The sequence below is a fragment of the Mizuhopecten yessoensis genome, unplaced genomic scaffold, assembly GCF_002113885.1.
Source record: "Mizuhopecten yessoensis strain PY_sf001 unplaced genomic scaffold, ASM211388v2 scaffold10651, whole genome shotgun sequence".
NCBI classification, from domain to species: domain Eukaryota; kingdom Metazoa; phylum Mollusca; class Bivalvia; order Pectinida; family Pectinidae; genus Mizuhopecten; species Mizuhopecten yessoensis.
Window position 1 is genome coordinate 2,136,379 of NW_018408653.1, and position 21,405 is coordinate 2,157,783.

The following is a 21,405-nucleotide window of genomic DNA, read 5'->3' on the forward strand; positions in this document are numbered from 1 at the left end:
TTAATAACCCGATATTGCAAGATAATACCTCGGAATTTAGACATAATAACTGAAAATTTTACTTAAACCAGATTCTGTCCAATCCGGATCTCTGTGTAACCTAGAAGCACTTTGGTGCAATCTTGGACATTTTATAATGTACTGAAACTTACTAATTTGATACAGTTTATTGTACTGTAAATTGTATTTAAACCAGATTCTTTTTAATCTGGATCTGTGTGTAAAACGGCCAAATATTTTGGTCTTTAATTCTTTAACATTATTTATTAAACTCAGGACTCTGTAAACCAGCTTTGTTTCCTGGTCTTCTACTTTCTATACAATATCAAATACACTATCTGTGAATCTACATCACGTTCTGTTCTAGTTCTGTTCATTTTCAACTTTCACTAACAAAAATTGTAAATAAAAGATGATATCCTGGAAAGAACGTGTTGTGATGCAGGTATAGAAAGTATTTGACCGGGAAACGGTCGGTTTACAGAATGGGTTTAATCAATAACGTTATAGAGTTAAAGACAACGTTTTTGCAGGTTTACAGAAAGATCCAGATTGAACAGAGACTGGTTAAAGCAGTTATTATTATCTCGAAATTTCGAGTTATTATCTAGAAGTTTCGAGTTAGTAACTCGTCATTTCGAGTTATTGCACGAAAAATCGAAGTTTATTTGTATTCTACATGGCCCTTATGCTCTTCCGTACTGTTAGTTTACTGACTGATAAATAGTTTTATAATGTGCGGATTTAAGAGTATTTGTATAATTATTTCCATAAATTGCCTTGGCTTTAATCCGGTATAAACTACTCTTTACTCTATATACGAACACTTAAGAAAGTCAAATCTTTAATAATGAAGGGATTTTTATGTTTGCCAATCTGTCACTTTACATCCAATTTGATATGAAATAAATAATGAATTGAATGCACCTTCCGTCCTGTTACGTAAGCAACCAAAAGAATATATGAGTGAATATAGGGACCGTATGGTGACTTATAATATAGTTTACAAACAATAAATTCACAGACATGACAATGACAAATATTTGACAAATACAGATTGGAATTATCTAGATTGTAAAAACAAAATCATTAGTTGATGAACATCAGCCTATATGGCTAAGTGGGATTTTATTCAATCGCTAATTGACCACGATTATCAGACAACTCTTTCAAATGCATGTATTACAACTAAAATATTTTTTCATACAAATGTTATATTACAATGTAACTCTGAAAATAATTATTCCGTATACTTATTTGCCGTAACTTCACCACTGAATAAACATTATACAATAATATACCTTTACATTCCTGTTTTATAAACATTTCAAAATTCAAACTCTCTAACTAATAAAAGCTTGCAGAACAAATCTTCCAGTACATTTGTCATTTATATTAGATGTAATAATAACGTACTTTTTAATACATATATATATATATTTATTGGAAACTAATTTTCTTCTTCTTTGGGTTTAAACAAAGATATAAAGTACAAAATCACCACTATGTCAATAGGAAAACTATTCTAGGTTGCTTTCTTATATATGTGGCAAGTGTAATTAATGTTTGAAGAGCCCCTTAGTTTGTATAGTGTTTCTGATCATTTTAAATTAAGTTTACTGACATAACAAAATTAGTTGACAAGGAAATTCGACATGATAGTGAATTTGTTTTTTATTTGCCAAAGCGGATTGTTTTTCTTCTGAAGCAGACAAATAACAAAGCGTCTATTATTAGAACGAAAAAAAGTTTGCTTAGCAAATTGAGAAAACGATACTTTATGTACCTTCCCGCCATTTCTCATCGTGTACAATATCTGTTATCTCTGTTTTTAATGACTAAATTCAAATAGTACTACGTTAATTGGAATACAACCAAACATGTCTAAAAGTGGGTTTTCTACAATTACTCGGTTATTTATTGTCCATATGCTTCTTTTTAAATACAACTAAGGAAATTGCGGTTCTGCATGTTTTAGACTTGAAGTTTCCTGTCAGTTAAGAAAGTTTTTCATCGGAATGAAATATATTATTATAACACACACACACACACACNCACACACACACACACACACACACACACACACACACACACACACCCCATCCAACTACTCCCGCCCCTTCCAAAGCCCACAAAAACTAACAAAAACAAAACTTAAACAAATAAACCTTTTGATAAATAAGGGAGCTTATCTCCTGCGATACGTTAGTGTTACTATAAATTGATATTTTGCATGATATTTGATTCCCGCCAATTTGCGATAAACTACCTATCAAAACTTCAAGTTTTATGTGAACAATTACTTAAGAGTGCGTAAAATATCCCTAATTGTGTGTCTCCTACTGCATATTATCCCCAGAGAGGTAACCCTGCAGAATTTGGTGTCTTTTCCTGTTTACAGGACATTGAAGTAACCAAACTTGGCTTTGCCCCTCGCAACAAATCGGAGCTATGTTATATCTTTTTCTTTTAATGCATTCCTTTTCTCTCTTGGGCAATGTCTCCCTAGGCACCTCTCATACGACATTAGCCGTTCAAACACGTATATTTACATTCTGTGTTGCATTTGCATACATGTCGTTAGGAAACCAAATTGCATTATATGAGACTGTATACTACAATTTACAGTGATACGGCCAGTGTAGGAATACAGCTGGTACAAGATAAACAAACATGGCCGCCCGATACTTTCGATATCAATAGGCCTATAGTCGGAAAACATTCTGGGTTCGTTAGCATTTAGCAATATAGGGTCATCGCAAAAAAATAAAGCAACTTGACAAATTATGACAATATATATTTATTATAAGTTGTGTAGGTACCACAAAATTATTGTAAGCACCATTCTAGATACGAAATTACCAAGTTTGTCAACGTCATCACACAGGGGATCGGCTTCGAGATTTTGAGTTATGCATAACATCAGTGAATAACCACAACGCTAAAATGCAGCATTTCTAAAACCTTGTAAAAGTCGAGGGTATCGACAAGGTTTTAGAATGTGTATACATACCTTTTTAAGTGTTGTGGTTTTTCAGTGATTTCATCCATTACTCAAAATCACGAAACCGAGCCCCTGTGAACGTCGTCTGCTAGCGATGCTAATTAATCTGACCGATTAGACATGGAATCTGTTTCAAACGAAATGTCCTTGGAATCGTTATCACCTACTGAAAGGACCACTTTAATTAAACATTTCCGAGTATATATGCTTCTGAAAATAACGTAATATTCCAGTTGAAGGAAACATAAGCGTTTCTGAGGAAACAATCAAGTCCGTTCAGCGCCGCATCACTTCAAAATACATGTAATCTATCAATGCGCGAAAAACAGCTTTAATTTTAAACAAGCAGAAGTTATGCAATTATTAACAATTTTTCAACATATACACACTCATATGAAATAAATAATAAAGTTAAGTTTGTGATCAAACCATTTTATGTGCGTGTCGTTTTCAATGACACGAGGGACTATATTGTTTCTTCTGGAAATGTCGGCTGTTCTGGGATTTGAACTTACTGACGTCACTGATATGATAAGCGGGAAATTCAAAAGTATTTTTGCTTCAGTTACTATACAAACAAACTATATACCTAACGGGCGACATTCTATTTATCTGTCACCCAAATTGCATTCATATCGACTGTATACTGCATCTGGTAACAGTTCAATGCTTAAATGAAAAGAAACAATACACTCTCGGATCGTCAACTGAATCGTTAAACGAACTCAAAATCGGTAAAACAAAGGCACAATATGAACAGAAGAAATATTTATACGGAGACCATTAAAATGTAGAAGGGGAATAAGACCATTTGTTCTGGTAAGGCAGACGTTTTCTGCTTCGTCGACAACGCAAGTCATGTAAATCTAGGTTAATTGCAAGTAATGGCAAGTGATCATAGCGAGAACTGAGGTAGTATCAGCAGTTCCAAAAACATTGACCTTCATATTAAACGATGAAAAAGAATACTTCCCAATGAGATTATTATGGCGACTTTAAAATTTGTCTACGCTCTTCATCAAACTGCATTTTTTAAATCCTATGTTGTAAGTTTCTCTCTAAGAAATCGACATCTATCGCGTAAGTCATAATGTTACATTTGTATGAACATGCTCTTGAATGCCGAATTACCTGTGTCATGAAGTCGAATAAACTAACAAATGTTCTAACAACATCTGACACATTCCAGAGACGAGATGACCAATTAAAGATATCTACCAGGTAACGTTTGACCTTTTTATACGAAATTTGGTTTCCATTGCTTCTATAAATAATGCTGATGTCTTTCACATTTTATTTTATTTTATTTGTATAGAATCCGGATAATTAATATCCAAAATGAAAATTAAATATGCTCCCTGAATTATAACTATTTTATATTTTCCTGTATTTTTGTAGGGTTTTGGTTTCGTATAAACATTTTATAACGGTTTTTTTATAATGTATTAATTTATGGATTATTTGTTTTCTTTAACTTTTGTATTACAATTATGTTCGTGTGTAAGCGTTGTAGTATATTTTGGCTATTTTAATAGATATCTCAAGTGTTTGAAATAGGGCTTGAGACCAATTATCAATGTTTCCTCTTCTTTGCCCTACAGGGGTGCCTACATCATTCGCCTTAGTGATGACGCAGCTTATCGCACCAGGCGAAAACATGAACAAATCGGCCTACGTTATTAAAAGTAATACTCATACGATACATGGGAAACTGCATGTAAATTGTTATTATCCTTACATGTTCATCGCAATTGATAAGCAAAAAGAAGATTGTTTTACGATGTACTGATGCAAGGCAGTATGTGTAACTGTGACCAGGGAGTTTAATTTTCCATTTCGTTGTATCTTGAAATGTGTTTGCTTTTAATCTTTTGAGAGAAAAAAACACTTAAAAACTGATATGCAATTAGACAAATTCGTTTCAGATATTTATATAAAAAAAAAAATCGGTAATGTGTTATACTGACACAAATGTTATATTTGATTTAAATTTACATAGCAACACCTTATTTGTAATTTGACATCTTCATATGTATTCTATTTAAAATTTGATATTTCGACAGGCATAACAATACTGTGACAATTAGAATTGTGTCATGTCATTTGCAACTCGATAATTACATTAGACACCTGCAGAGTATTACATTGGATACATTTACTCAAAGTAAACTGTTCTTGACATGGGCAAATTTTAATGATAATGGAATCGGATTTATTTGAACGAGATTGAACGATCTAGATGTTATAAAAAGGCGAGGAACCCTTCTGTTTGTCATCCCTTCGGTGTCCAGCTGCAGGAATAACATTCAACAGCTGTACGTGAGACTCAACACTATCACCATGAAGACCAGCGTCTGTTTGGCCGTGTTTGGTGCCTTGTTGGTAATGTGTATCTCGTCAGCCGAAGGGTCACTTAAGTAAGTAAATTGTCCACATCGAATTTCTGCAATTTTGTTTTATACATTCGAATATGAGAAAAATAATGTTTGGCGTATTATAGTTGATACTTAATTTTGTGTTTGAATGATTACTAATGGATGGGGTTTTATTCCTTTTCTCCTCCTAGAGACATAATCATATTTGATAAAGATTATTTGTTGTTTTGTGTTGGAATTGTTACTAACGCGGTTTTATTTTTTAATTTACTAACATAAATATTGTTGTCTATTAACGAGATAAATACGCATCAATACAACTTATTTACTCTCCTTATACTAGTTTATGTGTTCATTTTGCGTTCGAATTTTTACAAATGCATTTTATTCTTGTCTCTACCAGATTGAAATATCTTTTTTTTTTTTTTTTTTTTTTAATTTCGCGTTTGCATATAACTTGAATTACAAAATGTATAGGTTTTTATAATTATTTGTAGTAAAGCGATATTGTATTATATAGTATACATATATCCATATATAAATATATAATATCCTGACTAATTCAGTCCGCTTGATGAGGTAAGGAAGGCAAAAATATCAGTCTAGTGTGGTATATAATTGATTCACATGTTCTTTTTTAAGGGCTTTTTAATTTGTTATCGTGCTCTGTCCCGGTGTTGAACTTACGGCATCTAATCGCCTAGCCGAGAAATCTTACCATTGCACCGTCAAGCTCCCCTAAAAGCAGGGTTCGAAGTTGCGACAGTAAACTGTCCGATACTCTCGACATACTCATAGTGATAGTGTGGAAGGCCGCGATGGTGAAATGGTCAGGAGATATGTCTCTGCTAGATAATTTGGTCATGGCGATTGTGAGTTTGGGGCACGGACAAGGCACGAGTAAAAGCATTACCCGGCCACGTCAACAGCTTTGTTTCTATGTTTCATATCAATTTATAAACACATAGTAGCATGTGTACTGGTGTACACTGATCCAAAGGTTTTAGATATGAAGTACCCGCTGTAATTGTACTGTGTCTACTATAATGAGGATATTTCACTGTTTCCTGTTGAATAAAACATACATTTCTAGCGTATGGCAAAAAACAATACATTCACGAACTCTATATTGATATTGAAGATATTGGTATATGTTTGCTATTTTAGTGAAATATAAATCGCATCCAATAGGAAATCCATTAATTTTTTTAATTATCTCACTTTACTTATTAATGACAATACCAAAAATTAAAACATGAAAGATTGCATCATGCTTGGCAAAAAGGCTATTATTTGGTACGCAATTGTTGGGTACAAAAATATGTAATAAATTTCGCAGTTATGTTAATTATTCAGTATATGTAATAAAGATACATGTTATAATGTTATAAATAATCATACACTTAGGATTCGACATCGATCTTCTATGTACCTTAAGGGGTTTTTCCGAAAAAATCTTAATATTTGCGAAGTCTTTAATTTTTGATGGGTTGGGTTCATAAAAATCTCTAGCAAAAAGTTGCAAACAGTAATTACGATGTTATATTATACGACCAATCACATGCATTTACTAGAAATACATATTCATAAGACAGAACCTTGAAGAACAGCTTAGCAGGTAATAAACAATTTTGTTAACACATTGAAGACATATATAAATAAATTACAGACCCCTGTGCGCTAACACGTGAGCCAACAAGAGTAAATAATTTAAGTTATTAAATTGTCTCATAACATTTAAGCAATAAGTATACTTTATATACTAAACAACTGTTTTGCTAGTGTTGTGGCAATTTTTTAACCGATTTATACGAATTTTAAACAGAAATCCAACGTTTAAATGTTAATTTTCATTGTTCAATTTACAAATGGTATTTAGTTGTAAATACTTCTAAATGTTTATGATCCATATTTAGTATATATGTTAAGTATCTTGGAAACGTTGATAACCATATTCCTGTTCCAATCACTATAATTGGTAAATAAGAAAATGGACATGGACGACGATTTAAATTTAATAGCAAGTCATTTAAAATGAAACGAGTCCTTCCAACAAAGCAATACTTATCTAGTCTTGCCTTCAGAGAACCGCTAAATATTACAAAAAGGCAACAAACGTCATAAGTAATGTCAAGAGTCTTGATATGATCTTGTCCCATTTAAATAATAATTAAATCGCTCCTGAAGCTCGGAAGGATCTCTGCACCAATTAATTCTGGTTTTCTGTATATACAATAACCTTCCCTTAATTTCGTTTAGAACAGAACTGTTGCACACGCTTTCTTGAATATTTCCGTTGACCAAGTAGCTCAGCAGGTAGGAGGAAATGTATATAGGGACTGAATGGATTTTTTTTGTGCCACGAAAATCGTTGTATTCATAGTGTAAAGGGTCAAAGGCCATGTCATCAAATGATTTGATAATCTTTTGTCAGGCAGTTAACGCTTTGAGACTGATCTAGAACCTACATTTCGTTGAAAGATATCTAGAAGAATAAGGACTCAGAAGTAAGTGCATGACATAGAAAGTGTTTTTCCAGCTCCAGGTGTCCGAAGCCATGTGAAAGGCCAGTCCGTGTACGGGAGCTCGTGTCCTACCGGTACTGGGTTTGGGGCAGATACTATACCTTCACATATTACACGTAAGTAGTTTATTCATATTTGTAATGGACAACGATAACAGATACATTTACGTCACACATTTTGTAGACGGTGGCGAGGCGTAGGTAGAGGATGGTGGCAACATTTGGTGTATTGTTTTTGGGGCCATTTTGTACAATTGTTTAGACACTATGCAGACATATTACCTAAGATTGTATTTCTTAAACATATCCATGTCTCAGGATAAAATGATCCCTGAGATAAATTCCAGAAACTCATAAGATTATATTATATCTTTTTGTTTCATCATTTAACAGGTGGGTATACAGGATGAAAACCGTGACATGTTACGAATATTGTCCTAGTAAGTATTGTCCTGGAAGATGACTCTGCCATTGGAACTATATGCTATTTTTTGCAGAAACTAAATGAGTTTCTATGCTGAAATAAAAGAGAGAACAAAAATAGATAAATATAAACAAATATGCAAGCTACGGGGATTTTTAGTTTTCCGTTGGCAGCAGCAGCATATGCTTGTACATAAAAATAATCCACTAATGCTGCAAAACCACTCTTGTTATATATTCCACTATAATACACGCACATACGTTGATGATCTCTCAAATTGAAATGTGGCAATTGACATTAGCGATCTTACAATTTCCAGGACTTATGGCATATTTTTCGTTGGTTGTTGTTTGACATTTCTTTTTCAATCGTTAGACTACGATAAAATTCGAATCCCGATAAGGCAAATTGCAGACTCGTGAATTATTATCACAAACATGTGCACTAAAAGTTACAAAATCTTTTGACGTTTTGTTTCAGTTGACTGTGAATGGAGCGACTGGATATACAAAACTAATGAGGACTGGAGCGCGTGTTCTGTAACATGTGAAAAAGGACATGAATCTAGACCTATGACACGCTCGATAAAGACTCAGGCTGCATATGGCGGCAACCAATGCGTTGGACCTGACGAGAAGTTAGACTACAGAGATTGCGACATGAAAGAGTGTCCCCGTAAGAAACGATGAATTAAAATATACCATGTTCGGTGGGTGGCATGTAATTGCTTATGTATCATTTATGACGTCACATTTCACAATAATATGACAACGCTTAAAAGGAGAAATCATGGTATGAACATAATTATATTGCATGGAATATTTTTGTACTCCCGCTATAGTTTTAGTTGCTATGCTATAAGAAAAAAAAAATATACGCTGAAATATTTTGAATTTCAACTGCTGAATATTTAGTTTCAATACTGAATAAAGAAAAAAGAGGATGAATGTATTTGATACAGATGCAAATACGCATCCAGTCATTAATTACCCCGTTTTGGCTTTCCATAAATATGCATGAAGACAATTGTTTCTTATCAATCTTCTAAAACTGGGTAAAAACAAATACTTTACTTACGAATTATTTGAGAACATCTTGATAGAATCTTGATTGATTGTGAAAAGTTAAATGTCAAAACTTAATAAAGAGGATGGTTGCATTTTTCAGATACCATTTGTAAAAATGCAGGCGGAGTTGGTCATCATACCCACCTTCAAAAGTGCGATAAATTTGTTCAGTGTGAAACCGGAAAAGCGCACGTAAAGTCATGTCCAAGTGGAACTGCATGGGACAGCATTGGAAGCAAGCAGTGTTCTAGCGATGCCGTTGGCCACTGTCAAGGTGAGTTACAGACATGAATAGCTGTTTCATCATGCTAATATCCTCTTACTTCCGGTTTAGTTTTCCCGATTAGTTTTTCTCTAGTTTAGCTACTTCCATTCCAGTCGTCTACATGTATGTTCTAATTATGCATACCAGCTCTTATGAAAACTCCGAACATGTTTGTAACTTGGTTTCAGATTTTCATTTTTAACGTCTTTAATTTCTGCGTCAAAAAATCGCAAATACAATGTCTGCCAAACCTCTGAATATACGATGTTCCGTTTATATTTCAAATTATGTAAGCAAACAAGTAAATATTTGATTCAATAAAAATTAAATAAACCTGAGGAAATAATCGCTAGCAACAATCTTCTTTAAAACAATTGGTGTGGCTAGTACATACGCCACTACAATGTACCAGTATTACCAAATTCCAAAACGAATGCCATTCAATATACTAGTGTTTCTGTTTAAATGTACCACTAAGTAAACAGGGGAAGTAACTCTCTCTTAGGTATCGCTTGCATAAGAGGTATGCACTACCCTCACGAGGATGATTGTTCCAAATTCTACAAGTGCGATCACAACCAGATGCTCCTACAGAAATGCCCGGACAATCAGTACTGGGACATCCGTGATAACACGTGCACGACCGACAAGAATGCGTGTGAAAAAGCCCGGGAATCGGGGGCCTACCAACCACAAGGTAAAAGTACAATTAGATGAATTCATCTTGGAACTGTTTGAATGAAACGGTAGGGTTAGCTGAACACAACTGCAGCCCCAGCCTTTGTAAAAGACGCGAGCCTAATAGTCTTTATTCATGAATTTCCACCGTTTTATAGAATGTAAAAGGTTCATTTTTTAACACGGAAAGAAACTGAAATATTTTGACTCCGTTGAACCGAAAACGACGCTGTACCAAAGTCACCCTAAAATATTTCCGTCAGTCGCATCGTCGGCTATAATTCATAACGTCGCCAGTGAAAGATAGAAACGGGTTGTTGTGGCGCTGATACAGCAATGTGTTAGGCATAAAAAGGTTTGGGAAAGAGGAACATTGATAATATATTTTTCAATGATTATTTTTTCGATTTCGATATAACAAGCCGCGAAAATCCAATTTGTTTCAGCTTGGACGCGATTCGTTTTGAACCCTCTCTGTATCGAATACTCAGCTAAATTATTGATCCCACTGCAGGGAAAACGCCTAAGAATTTCACAATGATAATTAGAATAGAGTACAAACAAGAATATCCGGAAGTTTATTTTCATATAAAAAATGTGAATGTATACTTATTTGTTAATATATATGTATGACGAATACTGATACTTGATCGAATATTTTGAACAGTATGTACATTATTTAAAGGCGATTCTAGTCGCCCATGTACATTGTATGTATATATTATATATGTTTATGTCATAAAATTTTGGAAAATATAATAAAAAATAAAAAATAAATTAAAAAAATCATAATAGTTTTCCGTACGAACAGTAGCCTTTCCTTATTTTATTTTGTTCTAAATATCACCTTAAAATGGTAGTTGTTATTCCCTGCTTAACGTTTAGAATTAAGGGTAATGGCAACAACTGGTTCACTCGTTGTCAGTATAACGTGACAATAAAGTCGGCATCAGATCACAAGGAGGCAGCAAGAACACCAACACATCGTATCTCCAGCACAAGCATCAACAACATACACGGAGGCACGTCCTCAAATGACCTAAGCTGTTAATAGGACGTTACACAAAATAAAAACCAAACCCTGGATAGGAGGGGTCGGTTGCAGCTTCTACTTCGTTTAAATCATCTTCACATACATTTGTTTTCATAAAAGTTTCTAAAGGTATGATTCTCTTTCCAGCAATCATTCATAAAAAGTATAGAAAAAACTTCTAATGCATATTTACAGTTTCAGAGAGTACATGTAGTACTGGAATTCGTAACATAAATAGGAAAGAATAAGCGCGCGCTTACCCATTTAAATACCTGTAAATAATATATTTGTTCAACATTTTGACCTTATTTTAGCCTTTGTTTTATCGGGTTTTTTAGTTTGAGTTGTGGTTTTGTTGACATTTGTTTTTGTTTTTGGACGGGGATGTATCTCTCTTGGACAGTTGAAAGCGCCATTTACAAGATCATGCTCACAATAAACAGTTTTAATGAAAATAATACGCTTTATTGGAAAACCTGGTATTCATACTGATCACAGAACATTTGCTTTTTAAAACAGATTTGAAATGCGATAAAGTAGGAGAGAAAGTTGCTTTCTGGGGACATTGCAACAAGTATTACGTATGCACTGCTAAAGGATTGACGAAAATGGATTGCCCACAAGGTACCCTGTTCAATGCTACCAGCCTTGAGTGTCAGCACAAGGGAGATGTGAGCTGTGTAAACGGTAGGTACATCCTAAGTCCATTGTTGACCTGAAAATATTACCTGCAAATTAAGCATGTAAATGTGGCTAAATCGCATATGACGAATAATACTACGTCAGAGTACGATTTTGAATATAACAGCTAGAATCAGGTCATGTTAAAAGACGGGAAACGAAATATTAGAAAGAATGGAAGCTGAAACACTTGAAAAACAAACAGGTAAAGCTATGTCTGTGAATGTAATGAATGTAATGAATGTCAGTAATCTCTGTGACTGTAACATATAACAGTAATCTCTGTGACTGTAACATAAAACAGTAATATCTGTGACTGTAACATAAAACAGTAATCTATGTGACTGGAACATAAGACAGTAATGTCTGTGACTGTAACATAAAACAGTAATCTATGTGACTGTAACATGAAACAGTAATATATGGGACTGTAACATAAAACAGTAATATCTGTGACTGTAACATATAACAGTAATCTATGTGACTGTAACATAAAACAGTAATCTCTGTGACTGTAACATATAACACTAATCTCTGTGACTGTAACATATAACAGTAATCTCTGTGGCTGTAACATAAAACAGTAATCTCTGTGACTGTAACATATAACACTAATCTCTGTGACTGTAACATATAACAGTAATCTCTGTGACTGTAACATATAACAGTAATATCTGTGACTGTAACATAAAACAGTCATATCTGTGACTGTAACATAAAACAGTAATCTCTGTGTCTGTAACATAAAACAGTAATATATGTGACTGTAACATAAAACAGTAATCTATGTGACTGTAACATGAAACAGTAATATATGGGACTGTAACATAAAACAGTAATATCTGTGACTGTAACATATAACAGTAATCTATGTGACTGTAACATAAAACAGTAATCTCTGTGACTGTAACATATAACACTAATCTCTGTGACTGTAACATATAACAGTAATCTCTGTGACTGTAACATATAACAGTAATCTCTGTGGCTGTAACATAAAACAGTAATCTCTGTGACTGTAACATAAAACAGAAATCTCTGTGACTGTAACATAAAACAGTAATATCTGTGACTGTCACATAAAACAGTAATCTATGTGACTGTAACATATAACAGTAATCTCTGTGACTGTAACATATAACCGTAATCTCTGTGACTGTAACATAAAACAGTAATCTCAGTGACTGTAACATAAAACAGTAATATCTGTGACTGTAACATAAAACTGTAATCACGTTGTTTTGATGTGTGTCAATACGATGCAGTTTGATTTAAATAGCCATGTGCCACCTTATAGACATTTAAGTGACTAAGACTGTTGGGTTTCTGTTCAGGCATTTTCGTTACATTGACGATGTACACGAACACTGTTAATTTTAATGTAAATGTAAATGAACGATCTGGTCCGATTATTTGTAAATATCCAAATATCCTTATATCGATATAACTGCAAATAACCTTACGTATTAACGACAAATAGCTAGTGTAATCCATAAAATGTATGTGTAAGCCGTCTGTGTTTATTAATATACTGATTTTTCAATAATAACAATTTAATCAACATTTATGCAAATTATTTAACCTGTATTTCTTGTTTACAGACGATGAAGATGATGAACCAGATACAGGTACGTACACTCTTCTTACTTTGATTTAAAACCATGATTAGAAAGATTGTTACATTTCGTTATTGTAAAGGTATATATTTTGTACACGAGACAATGTTTTAAGAAATCGGATTCAGCAGATTCGAATTTGTAGAGTTGAAGGCAATTTGTATGTTAAATGCCGCCAAGGTTTACAGATATGGGGCAATACGAGGAAGGTTTGGACTTAAGGAATAAACAGATGACACCAACGATTACAAATATCTGGTTATTAGAGGAAATGGGTTCGACTTAGATAGTTGGTAAATGCCGCCGATGTTTACAGTGATCAGGTTAGCATGAGGAAGGTTTGGGCTAAAGTAATCAACAGATGACACCAATGATTAAAATTTCTGATTATTAGGGGAAATGGGTTCGACTTAGATCATTGGTAAATGACTCCATAGTTAACAATATCGAGTTATTGGCGGACGATCTGCACTTCCGTCATTGGTAAACGACGAGTATTTAAACCTATACGTTATTTGGAGGTATATAACAAATAAAATATATATACCTCCCTATAAGAACAAGAATATATGCAATAAATACACTTTAAAAACAAACAAATATTTTTATTTTTTATGAACATATCTACATAATATAAGCCACATTGGCCAATTTCGAATCCCCCCAACGACACAAATACACTAGTAAGGATCAACAATCACAGATACAACATCCGGCACGACACACCATTTCGGACCAAGGAGTCGTCTCCAAATTACACCACAAGATAAGGATAGGATAGAATAGACGACTCCAAACCACCCCCCGAGGGAAGGCAACTTCACTCACGCCGACTGAACACTGACTTCCGTCAGTGAGATGAAACCCGTAAGGGTGGATTCATGTAGGCGCGAAATCCGTCATCCATCCATCCATTGGAGTACTATTTCTATACCTGAAGTTGATACTTTCGATTTGCATATTTTGTTTCCTGTAATAACGTAAATATAACCTATTGAAATGTTCCCATTGTATTGCAATAATCTGAAACCATCTGTTTTGTATGTGAAGTATAACCTGAATTGATACTAATCATTGTCTATAACCACTTATAACGCTAGTTAACGACTTCATATTAACTGGAATATTTCTGTATTGAAGAAGAACCAAAGAAATGCACAAACGGTGAATTTCTCGCCGATGTTGATGACCCTAGTGCATTCTACCGGTGCGCGCATGGGGTAAGAATAGGACCGACGAAATGCACTGGTGGACTTGTCTTCAGCAAAACGCACGGCTGTGGCTGGAAGACGAAATGATGACAAATATTACGATGACGTCATTGGTGAACCGGAAACAAACCACTGTTCCGTTGTCCTTGATCTCTTTTCTGTTTCTATTGCTTTGTCTGTGTGCTCTTTAAGGCGCGGAAGTGCCAGAAGTTGCTAACTAGAATCGATAACAACAGCTGGTTCGCGTTGAGGTAAAACAGTCAGATCCCATGTCATCATACAAGTTAGACAAAACAATAACTAACAACGCGATGAGGAATTGTAACAACTTGAATTATTTTCAACATTTATGTTGGAGTTTAAATCTTATACCATGTACATTGTATCGATTAAAACAGAAATATTAATTTTTAGGTTAAATGGAATTGACATCGTCTATACACCTGTACGTGGGGGATGATATAAAAGGTCTTATACTATGTGTGTTAAAATAAGACAAGAGTCTTTTCAGTACCGAACCTGGAAGTGTTAGCCTAATTTGTTTTCCCTTTTTTATGTAAATGTTGTAATATGTTCTATATTTCTGCATTCCTTCAATAAATTTCTTGCAAATAAGTTGGCGTTTTTGTCTCTATATAAAGGAGTTGAATTCCCTTTGAAATACGTCTTAAGGTAATAGGAATGTGTCACCATTTCTCAGTAGAATTTCTTCAAATTTTGGAGTTATATTGCTTTAAAGTAAAGAAAATTTTCTGCCACAAAAAAAAATATAGGTTGTCAGAATTTTAAGGATTTTAAATGGAAATTTATGTAAAAAGGAGTGAATTTTGAAAAAAAAATGAAAGACAAAATAATGTCAATAAAAATGATACTGACATATATCAGTATTGCATTAATGTATATCAATTTAATAAATGCTGAAATTGTGTAAAATTGATTCTCTATACACGATATAAAAATTGACATTTTATAATAAAACCATATACACATAGTAATTGCAGGTAAGAGTTATCGTTCTTGAAAAACTTCACAGTAGTGAAATAGGTAGCCGGTTTCCTGAAGTACAGAAAAATGGACACATGTGACTCATTGATAAAAAAACCCACCTGAATTAATGTCTGGATTGCTTTGAACTACTTAAATATTGAGAGAACACACTGTTCTGTCAATAATAAACATACAATATTCATCAATTTAATATTAAACATTAGAATTTGCGGAAATTGTGATGCTGTCTCCCTACATTGGTTATTCAACTAGGGATGTACTTCCTGTTTCCGTCCAATGACCTTAAATACTATACAGAGGATTTTTAATGTTTTCTTGTTGAATATCAAATAATATTTCACGAGTTTTGCAGAACACATATTTCACAACTGTGCGATGTACAGGTAAAAGGTTATATGATATTAAACAGGAAAACCATCAATAAATAAATTGCATTTTCTTGTGTGTTAAAAATAATCACTGCATCATTAATGTACAGGAATAAGTTGCGTTTTTAGTGCTGTCTTCTGATGATGTCACGCTTGAAAATAAAGCTGTGCCATTTTAAATGAGCTGCTAATGATCGGTGTAGATTTTGTAGATTTTCTACTACTTTATGGAACGGTTTACTTATAAAAATGTAACTTCGAGTGGCATGTGCCGCTAGCCAGATCGTTGGTTTACATTTCTTCACCAAACATTGTAAAACATACAACGAAACCGGTGATGTGGGAACAGATTGGTTTTTTTTTAATCTATATTTTTTTCAGGGATGTATGGTTAGATTCAGAGTCCTCTGAGAGATGTAGCCGGAGTTTCCTCTGGCCCTGACATAAGATTTACACATTTTGAAAATGTTGGGACACTAGACATCTACCTGTCAAAATGTCTAAGTCTGATGTCAGGGCCAGATAAAACTCGGGCTATCTGAGATGAAAAAGAAAACATGTTAACCTACTGAAATGACAGAAAACATAGGCACCGACTGAAATAAATGGCATAAAAATCTAGTCAATACGAAAAAATGAAATAACCTACTGAAATGATACAGAATACATAGTATATTACTGAAATCACATAGAAAACAAGACAAACAGTACGTGGTTAAGTAAAAACATCAGGTTATAACGATTAAATATCTAATGTTGTTATATCATCATACATGCAAAGATTACCAAGTTTACTCTGTTATTACAACTTCCACCTTTGAGAATGAGTAGTCCATACAAATCACATGTTATGATGCAATTTAACAGGATAACGGATGTTCGAATTAACAGAAAAAATAAACAAAACTGCAGGACTCCAACTCAGATTAAGGTTGCAAAACAGTCGTACAGAAATTATAAATGCATACAAAGAAATGACTCGACAAATTATTAGCAACTAAGCCTAGGAAAATGTGACAGGGGAAGTTACTCTTAGCCAGAAAAGAAGTATTTTTGGTTGCAGAAAAGGGGGAGTAATCCATGAAAGAAAACTAAGTGGAAATATTCAAATAGATCATTGTACTTAGTTCAAGCTACAGATTTTATTGGATTCGACATTTTGTTCGCCGTACCCCGACAGTTCTATGGATTTAAGATTTGGTTTCTTTATTCTGTGGTACCAAAAAATAGACATCTAGAGACATAACAATATCAGTGTTGGCACTGTTACAACTATACAGTAACAATTTAGAGATATACTTAGAAATGGAATCAAATAGGGTATTTAATACGTTGGTCAGAGAATTTTACATCTGCGATGCCTGGTTAATGAATGGTATTTCGGATGCATGTCAGTTCCTATTCTCTTCTGTATTGTGGTTTAGCTGTTTACAAAGTTTAACGTTTGATTTAAAAAAAAAAAAAAAAAAAAAAAAGATTATATATCGGTAAACCTTGTCTTTTCTTTTCTTTGTATCATTCATTATAACCATTCACTTAGAACAATGATTACAGTATATGCAGCTGGATTGAGAATGTAACGGTCTTCACGTTTTGGGGAAATTTGGCCGATATATATTTTATCGAGATAAAGTCTCGGTGTCTTCTTCCTTGCGTTTTTCGTGAGATGCAAATGGTGAAAAATTATCGGCATGATCTGAATATTTACCGACGATCGTGTTAGATCTGCAATAATCAACGGTATCAAAATAGTGTTTTAGAGACAATTAACGTGTGTTTTGCGAATTATGGTGGCAGATATAACAAGGATGAGAAAATGTTGGGAAACTATCTAATTAACAAATTGACAAATTTTCCAACATTTTTGAATCGCGAGTTATATCTACCAATCAAAAGTTATCTATCAACTTAAAGTAAACACTCATGGAAACGTTTGGAAGTGGAGTTTTTTAAATTCATATAATTCAAAACGCCATCATCTTACGTGACCAGTATGTGCACCACTAGTTTTGTATAGAATCCTGTGTAATTGTAATGCGACCTTATAATCTTGCAAAAATGGAGTTTAAATTGAAAAAAAAATCAATTACACTTGATCTATTCTGAATGTTATAGTACCTGCAGTTCCATAAGGCATCCGATATAAACGCTCTTGGACACACATATTTTGAATGTAAGAGTATTGTTTTAATTATCAGGAATTCTTTCAAAACAATTATGAAAAACATCAGCAATATCTACAGGGGCATTAAAAACCACACTTCGTTTGCAAAATCAACTGTTTTGAATATTTCAAGTGAATCTTTTTGGTTCATCATTATCTCGTCGTTGGGACGCATTTAAGTAGGATTGGTAATTTGGTCTTTTAAACCTATATTTATTTGGCATTTATTTTTTATTTAACTTGTCTACAACATATCAAGTCTATAAACACGGTGTATCTAGCGAAACAGTCGATGGAAAGATTAGATTCACTCTTCAAGACACATTTGAACCATTCCAATTCAAAGGTTGAAATAGTTCATTATGAAATATCAGGGGTGAATGAGTTAAGTTATCACATAACCAAATCTAACGACATGGAAATCCAAAAACTAATCAGGAGAGTGATAGATTGTGGTGTTTCCAAAATGTAAAAACAAAAACAGATAGAGATCACATTACATCTCCAGCAAATATGCAGGCATACACACATAACGTGAACGGAAATAAACTCAGAACATATAGGCAATACAAAAAATGATATAGGCACAGAGAACTATGTGAAATCGGACATTCCACGAACCAATAGACAATGGAGACTGGATATAAGCCAGGCCGCCCATTCAACTTCATGATAGACTGTGTACCCATTGTGACACGAGGAAAGTCGAAGACGAAAAACATTTGTTAATTGAGTGCAAACTGTACAGTGATTTAAGATATAATTTGCTAAATTCCTGTGATGTTATAGAGGGGTTCTTAGTGCAGGACAGTGACACACAGTTCCTTAACATAATGAAAAATGGTGTACTCCAGCCAAATATAGGTAAATGTATTTTATTTTTACCAGTACATAATGATATATCATCCGATAAAGTACTAAAGCGGTTTTCTCGCTAAAGTTGGTAGTACAGGAATAGGTAATGAAATACCTTATAATTAGCAAACAAATATGTATATCGGTCTCTTTAAAAGTGGTGGCTCTTATACTTTAATGTATATTATTGCCTTTTTGGAGTCTCTTAAGTCAAATTTTCTTGACACCAATGTGTAACAGTGCTATAATATCTTATGATAAGCTATAGTAAGCTGACAAAAATATTGTTTTTTTTTTAACTTTTAACCAACTTCCTGTATTTGCTAATTGTATCAATTGTATATCTATGTGCTGTAAAGACCTTTAGAGTGGCTTATGTTAGCTAGTTAGGGCGCTATATCAAATGTTGTATATTATTATTATTATTATCATTAGTATCCCTAGTGGTGAAATGGGGACAGTAGGTCCATTTTTGATAATTCAATGTCCTCTTAGCAGAAGAAACCACTGATTTTGACGAGGTTTCCACATAAGTCGTTTCTTGAGCCAACATGCAGTGAAATACAGCAGGCTTGTTTAAACATCATACACATTATAAATGATACTTTTCGCACACTTCAATATGTTTTTCAGTAAAACTTGAAATATTGATAGATTGATACAAAGTCAATATCTGTGAACCAAATATCATTGAAAACAATTATAAAACTTCAGTAACCCTTTAAAAAAAAAAAAAAAAAAAAAAACAATGACCGACATCACGACGGAAGATAGCTCCATTATAAAGATATGTCTCCCCGATTAAGGACGTGCTAGGTTTTGGTGGTGGAGGAGAGCCGAAGTTCCCGGAGAAAAACCAACGGCCTACGGCCAGTACCTGGCAACTGCTGATACTGAAACCAGTCGTATTCCTACCAAACCAGTCGTATTCCTACCATATCAGTTTTCGCTATGGAAGAGTCGTTGTAACACAACCTGAAAGAAAGGAATTTGTCAATTTTTCTTAAAAGTTACCTCGAAGTGCAGATTTGTTCTCGCCATTTCCCTGTGGACTGAACAAGTAAGGATCATTGATTCCCCACATTGGTATTGTACAGTAAGTAGAGTTAAGATTATTCCAAGTAAACATTCGATACTTTTTTCTCTTGGTCTTTTAATACTCATTTGTTCAGTGTTATTTTCTTTTGGTTTAGTAATGCTCCATTGCAGATGAATACCCTCAGAGTCTTCCGAGAGGGAGGATGAAAGACTCGTGAGGACAAACAGACGGCAGCGGCAGATCAAGGACATCAGCTGTGAACTGCAGGTGTTGAGAAAGAGATCTAGAGAGGCCAGAGGGTGTAGCAAAATTAAAAATACTATGCGCCGTTACAGACCGCAGATAAGCGGGTTTTCTCCGGCTACTTCGATGTTCTTCCTTCAACTTGGTACGTCTTTTAATGGATATACACTTAGCTGTTAATACAGTGTAGGACGTAAAACACAAACCAAATTGTGCGATAGGTCTTGATTAATCCATGATCATATTAACAGTCTGATAATTCTAAGAAGTTTATATTGGAATTAGTGCTATTGTACATAAATTTGCGTACAGTGAAAACCAATATTAATATCTTGGAATAATAAATTCCTATTAGGGCACACCTATTCAATCATAGATTACTGAAGAAATAATCGACTTAAATTGCGCATACTATCATATAAACAGATGACCCTTTTATTAACCAATTAGATCTTTTCAATATACCAGGTTTAAAGTTCGTTGAGTTTTCTCGCGAGAACTTTGGCAAAATAGGACAAGATCAAAATTACATTTTGTACCTTTCACCTTTAAGATGTGCCGTTTTTCAGACTTTTTCAGAACATTGTAGGCCGTCGTCAGAAACGCGTCAAGCCGAAATTATAATTTATTGCCCCTGCATGGTCGAGAAATGATATTATTTGTGTCTCCCCCCTCGTGAAACATTATTAAATGGGGGAAACAAACAATCGTGTTTCCCTACAGCAAGACCGATACATATTGCAGTATACCGAAATAGAACAAGACAACAACAACAACAGAAGATGATTTTGCTTTCGCGCCATTACTATCGTCTGCCTCGATCAATCGGAACTCAGGTGTGGTGTCTCTT

The 21,405-nt window shown here is 34.0% G+C and overlaps 1 protein-coding gene across 2 annotated transcripts; it reads left to right on the forward strand.

The window, feature by feature from the left end:
• Positions 1-5,266: 5,266 nt before the first annotated feature.
• On the forward strand, positions 5,267-15,493 carry LOC110461747 (thrombospondin-2-like). 2 transcript variants are annotated; one of them, XM_021515381.1, is made up of 9 exons: positions 5,267-5,421; positions 7,919-8,020; positions 8,297-8,343; positions 8,808-9,002; positions 9,495-9,668; positions 10,165-10,356; positions 11,890-12,057; positions 13,653-13,679; positions 14,808-15,493. In XM_021515381.1, exons 1-9 carry the CDS (start codon positions 5,345-5,347, stop codon positions 14,963-14,965), a joined length of 1,140 nt encoding a protein of 379 aa, XP_021371056.1. In that variant the 5' UTR covers positions 5,267-5,344; the 3' UTR covers positions 14,966-15,493. The 2 variants fall into 2 exon arrangements, with proteins under 2 accessions (XP_021371056.1, XP_021371057.1); XM_021515382.1 differs by having other exon boundaries at positions 7,925-8,020.
• Positions 15,494-21,405: the final 5,912 nt, after the last annotated feature.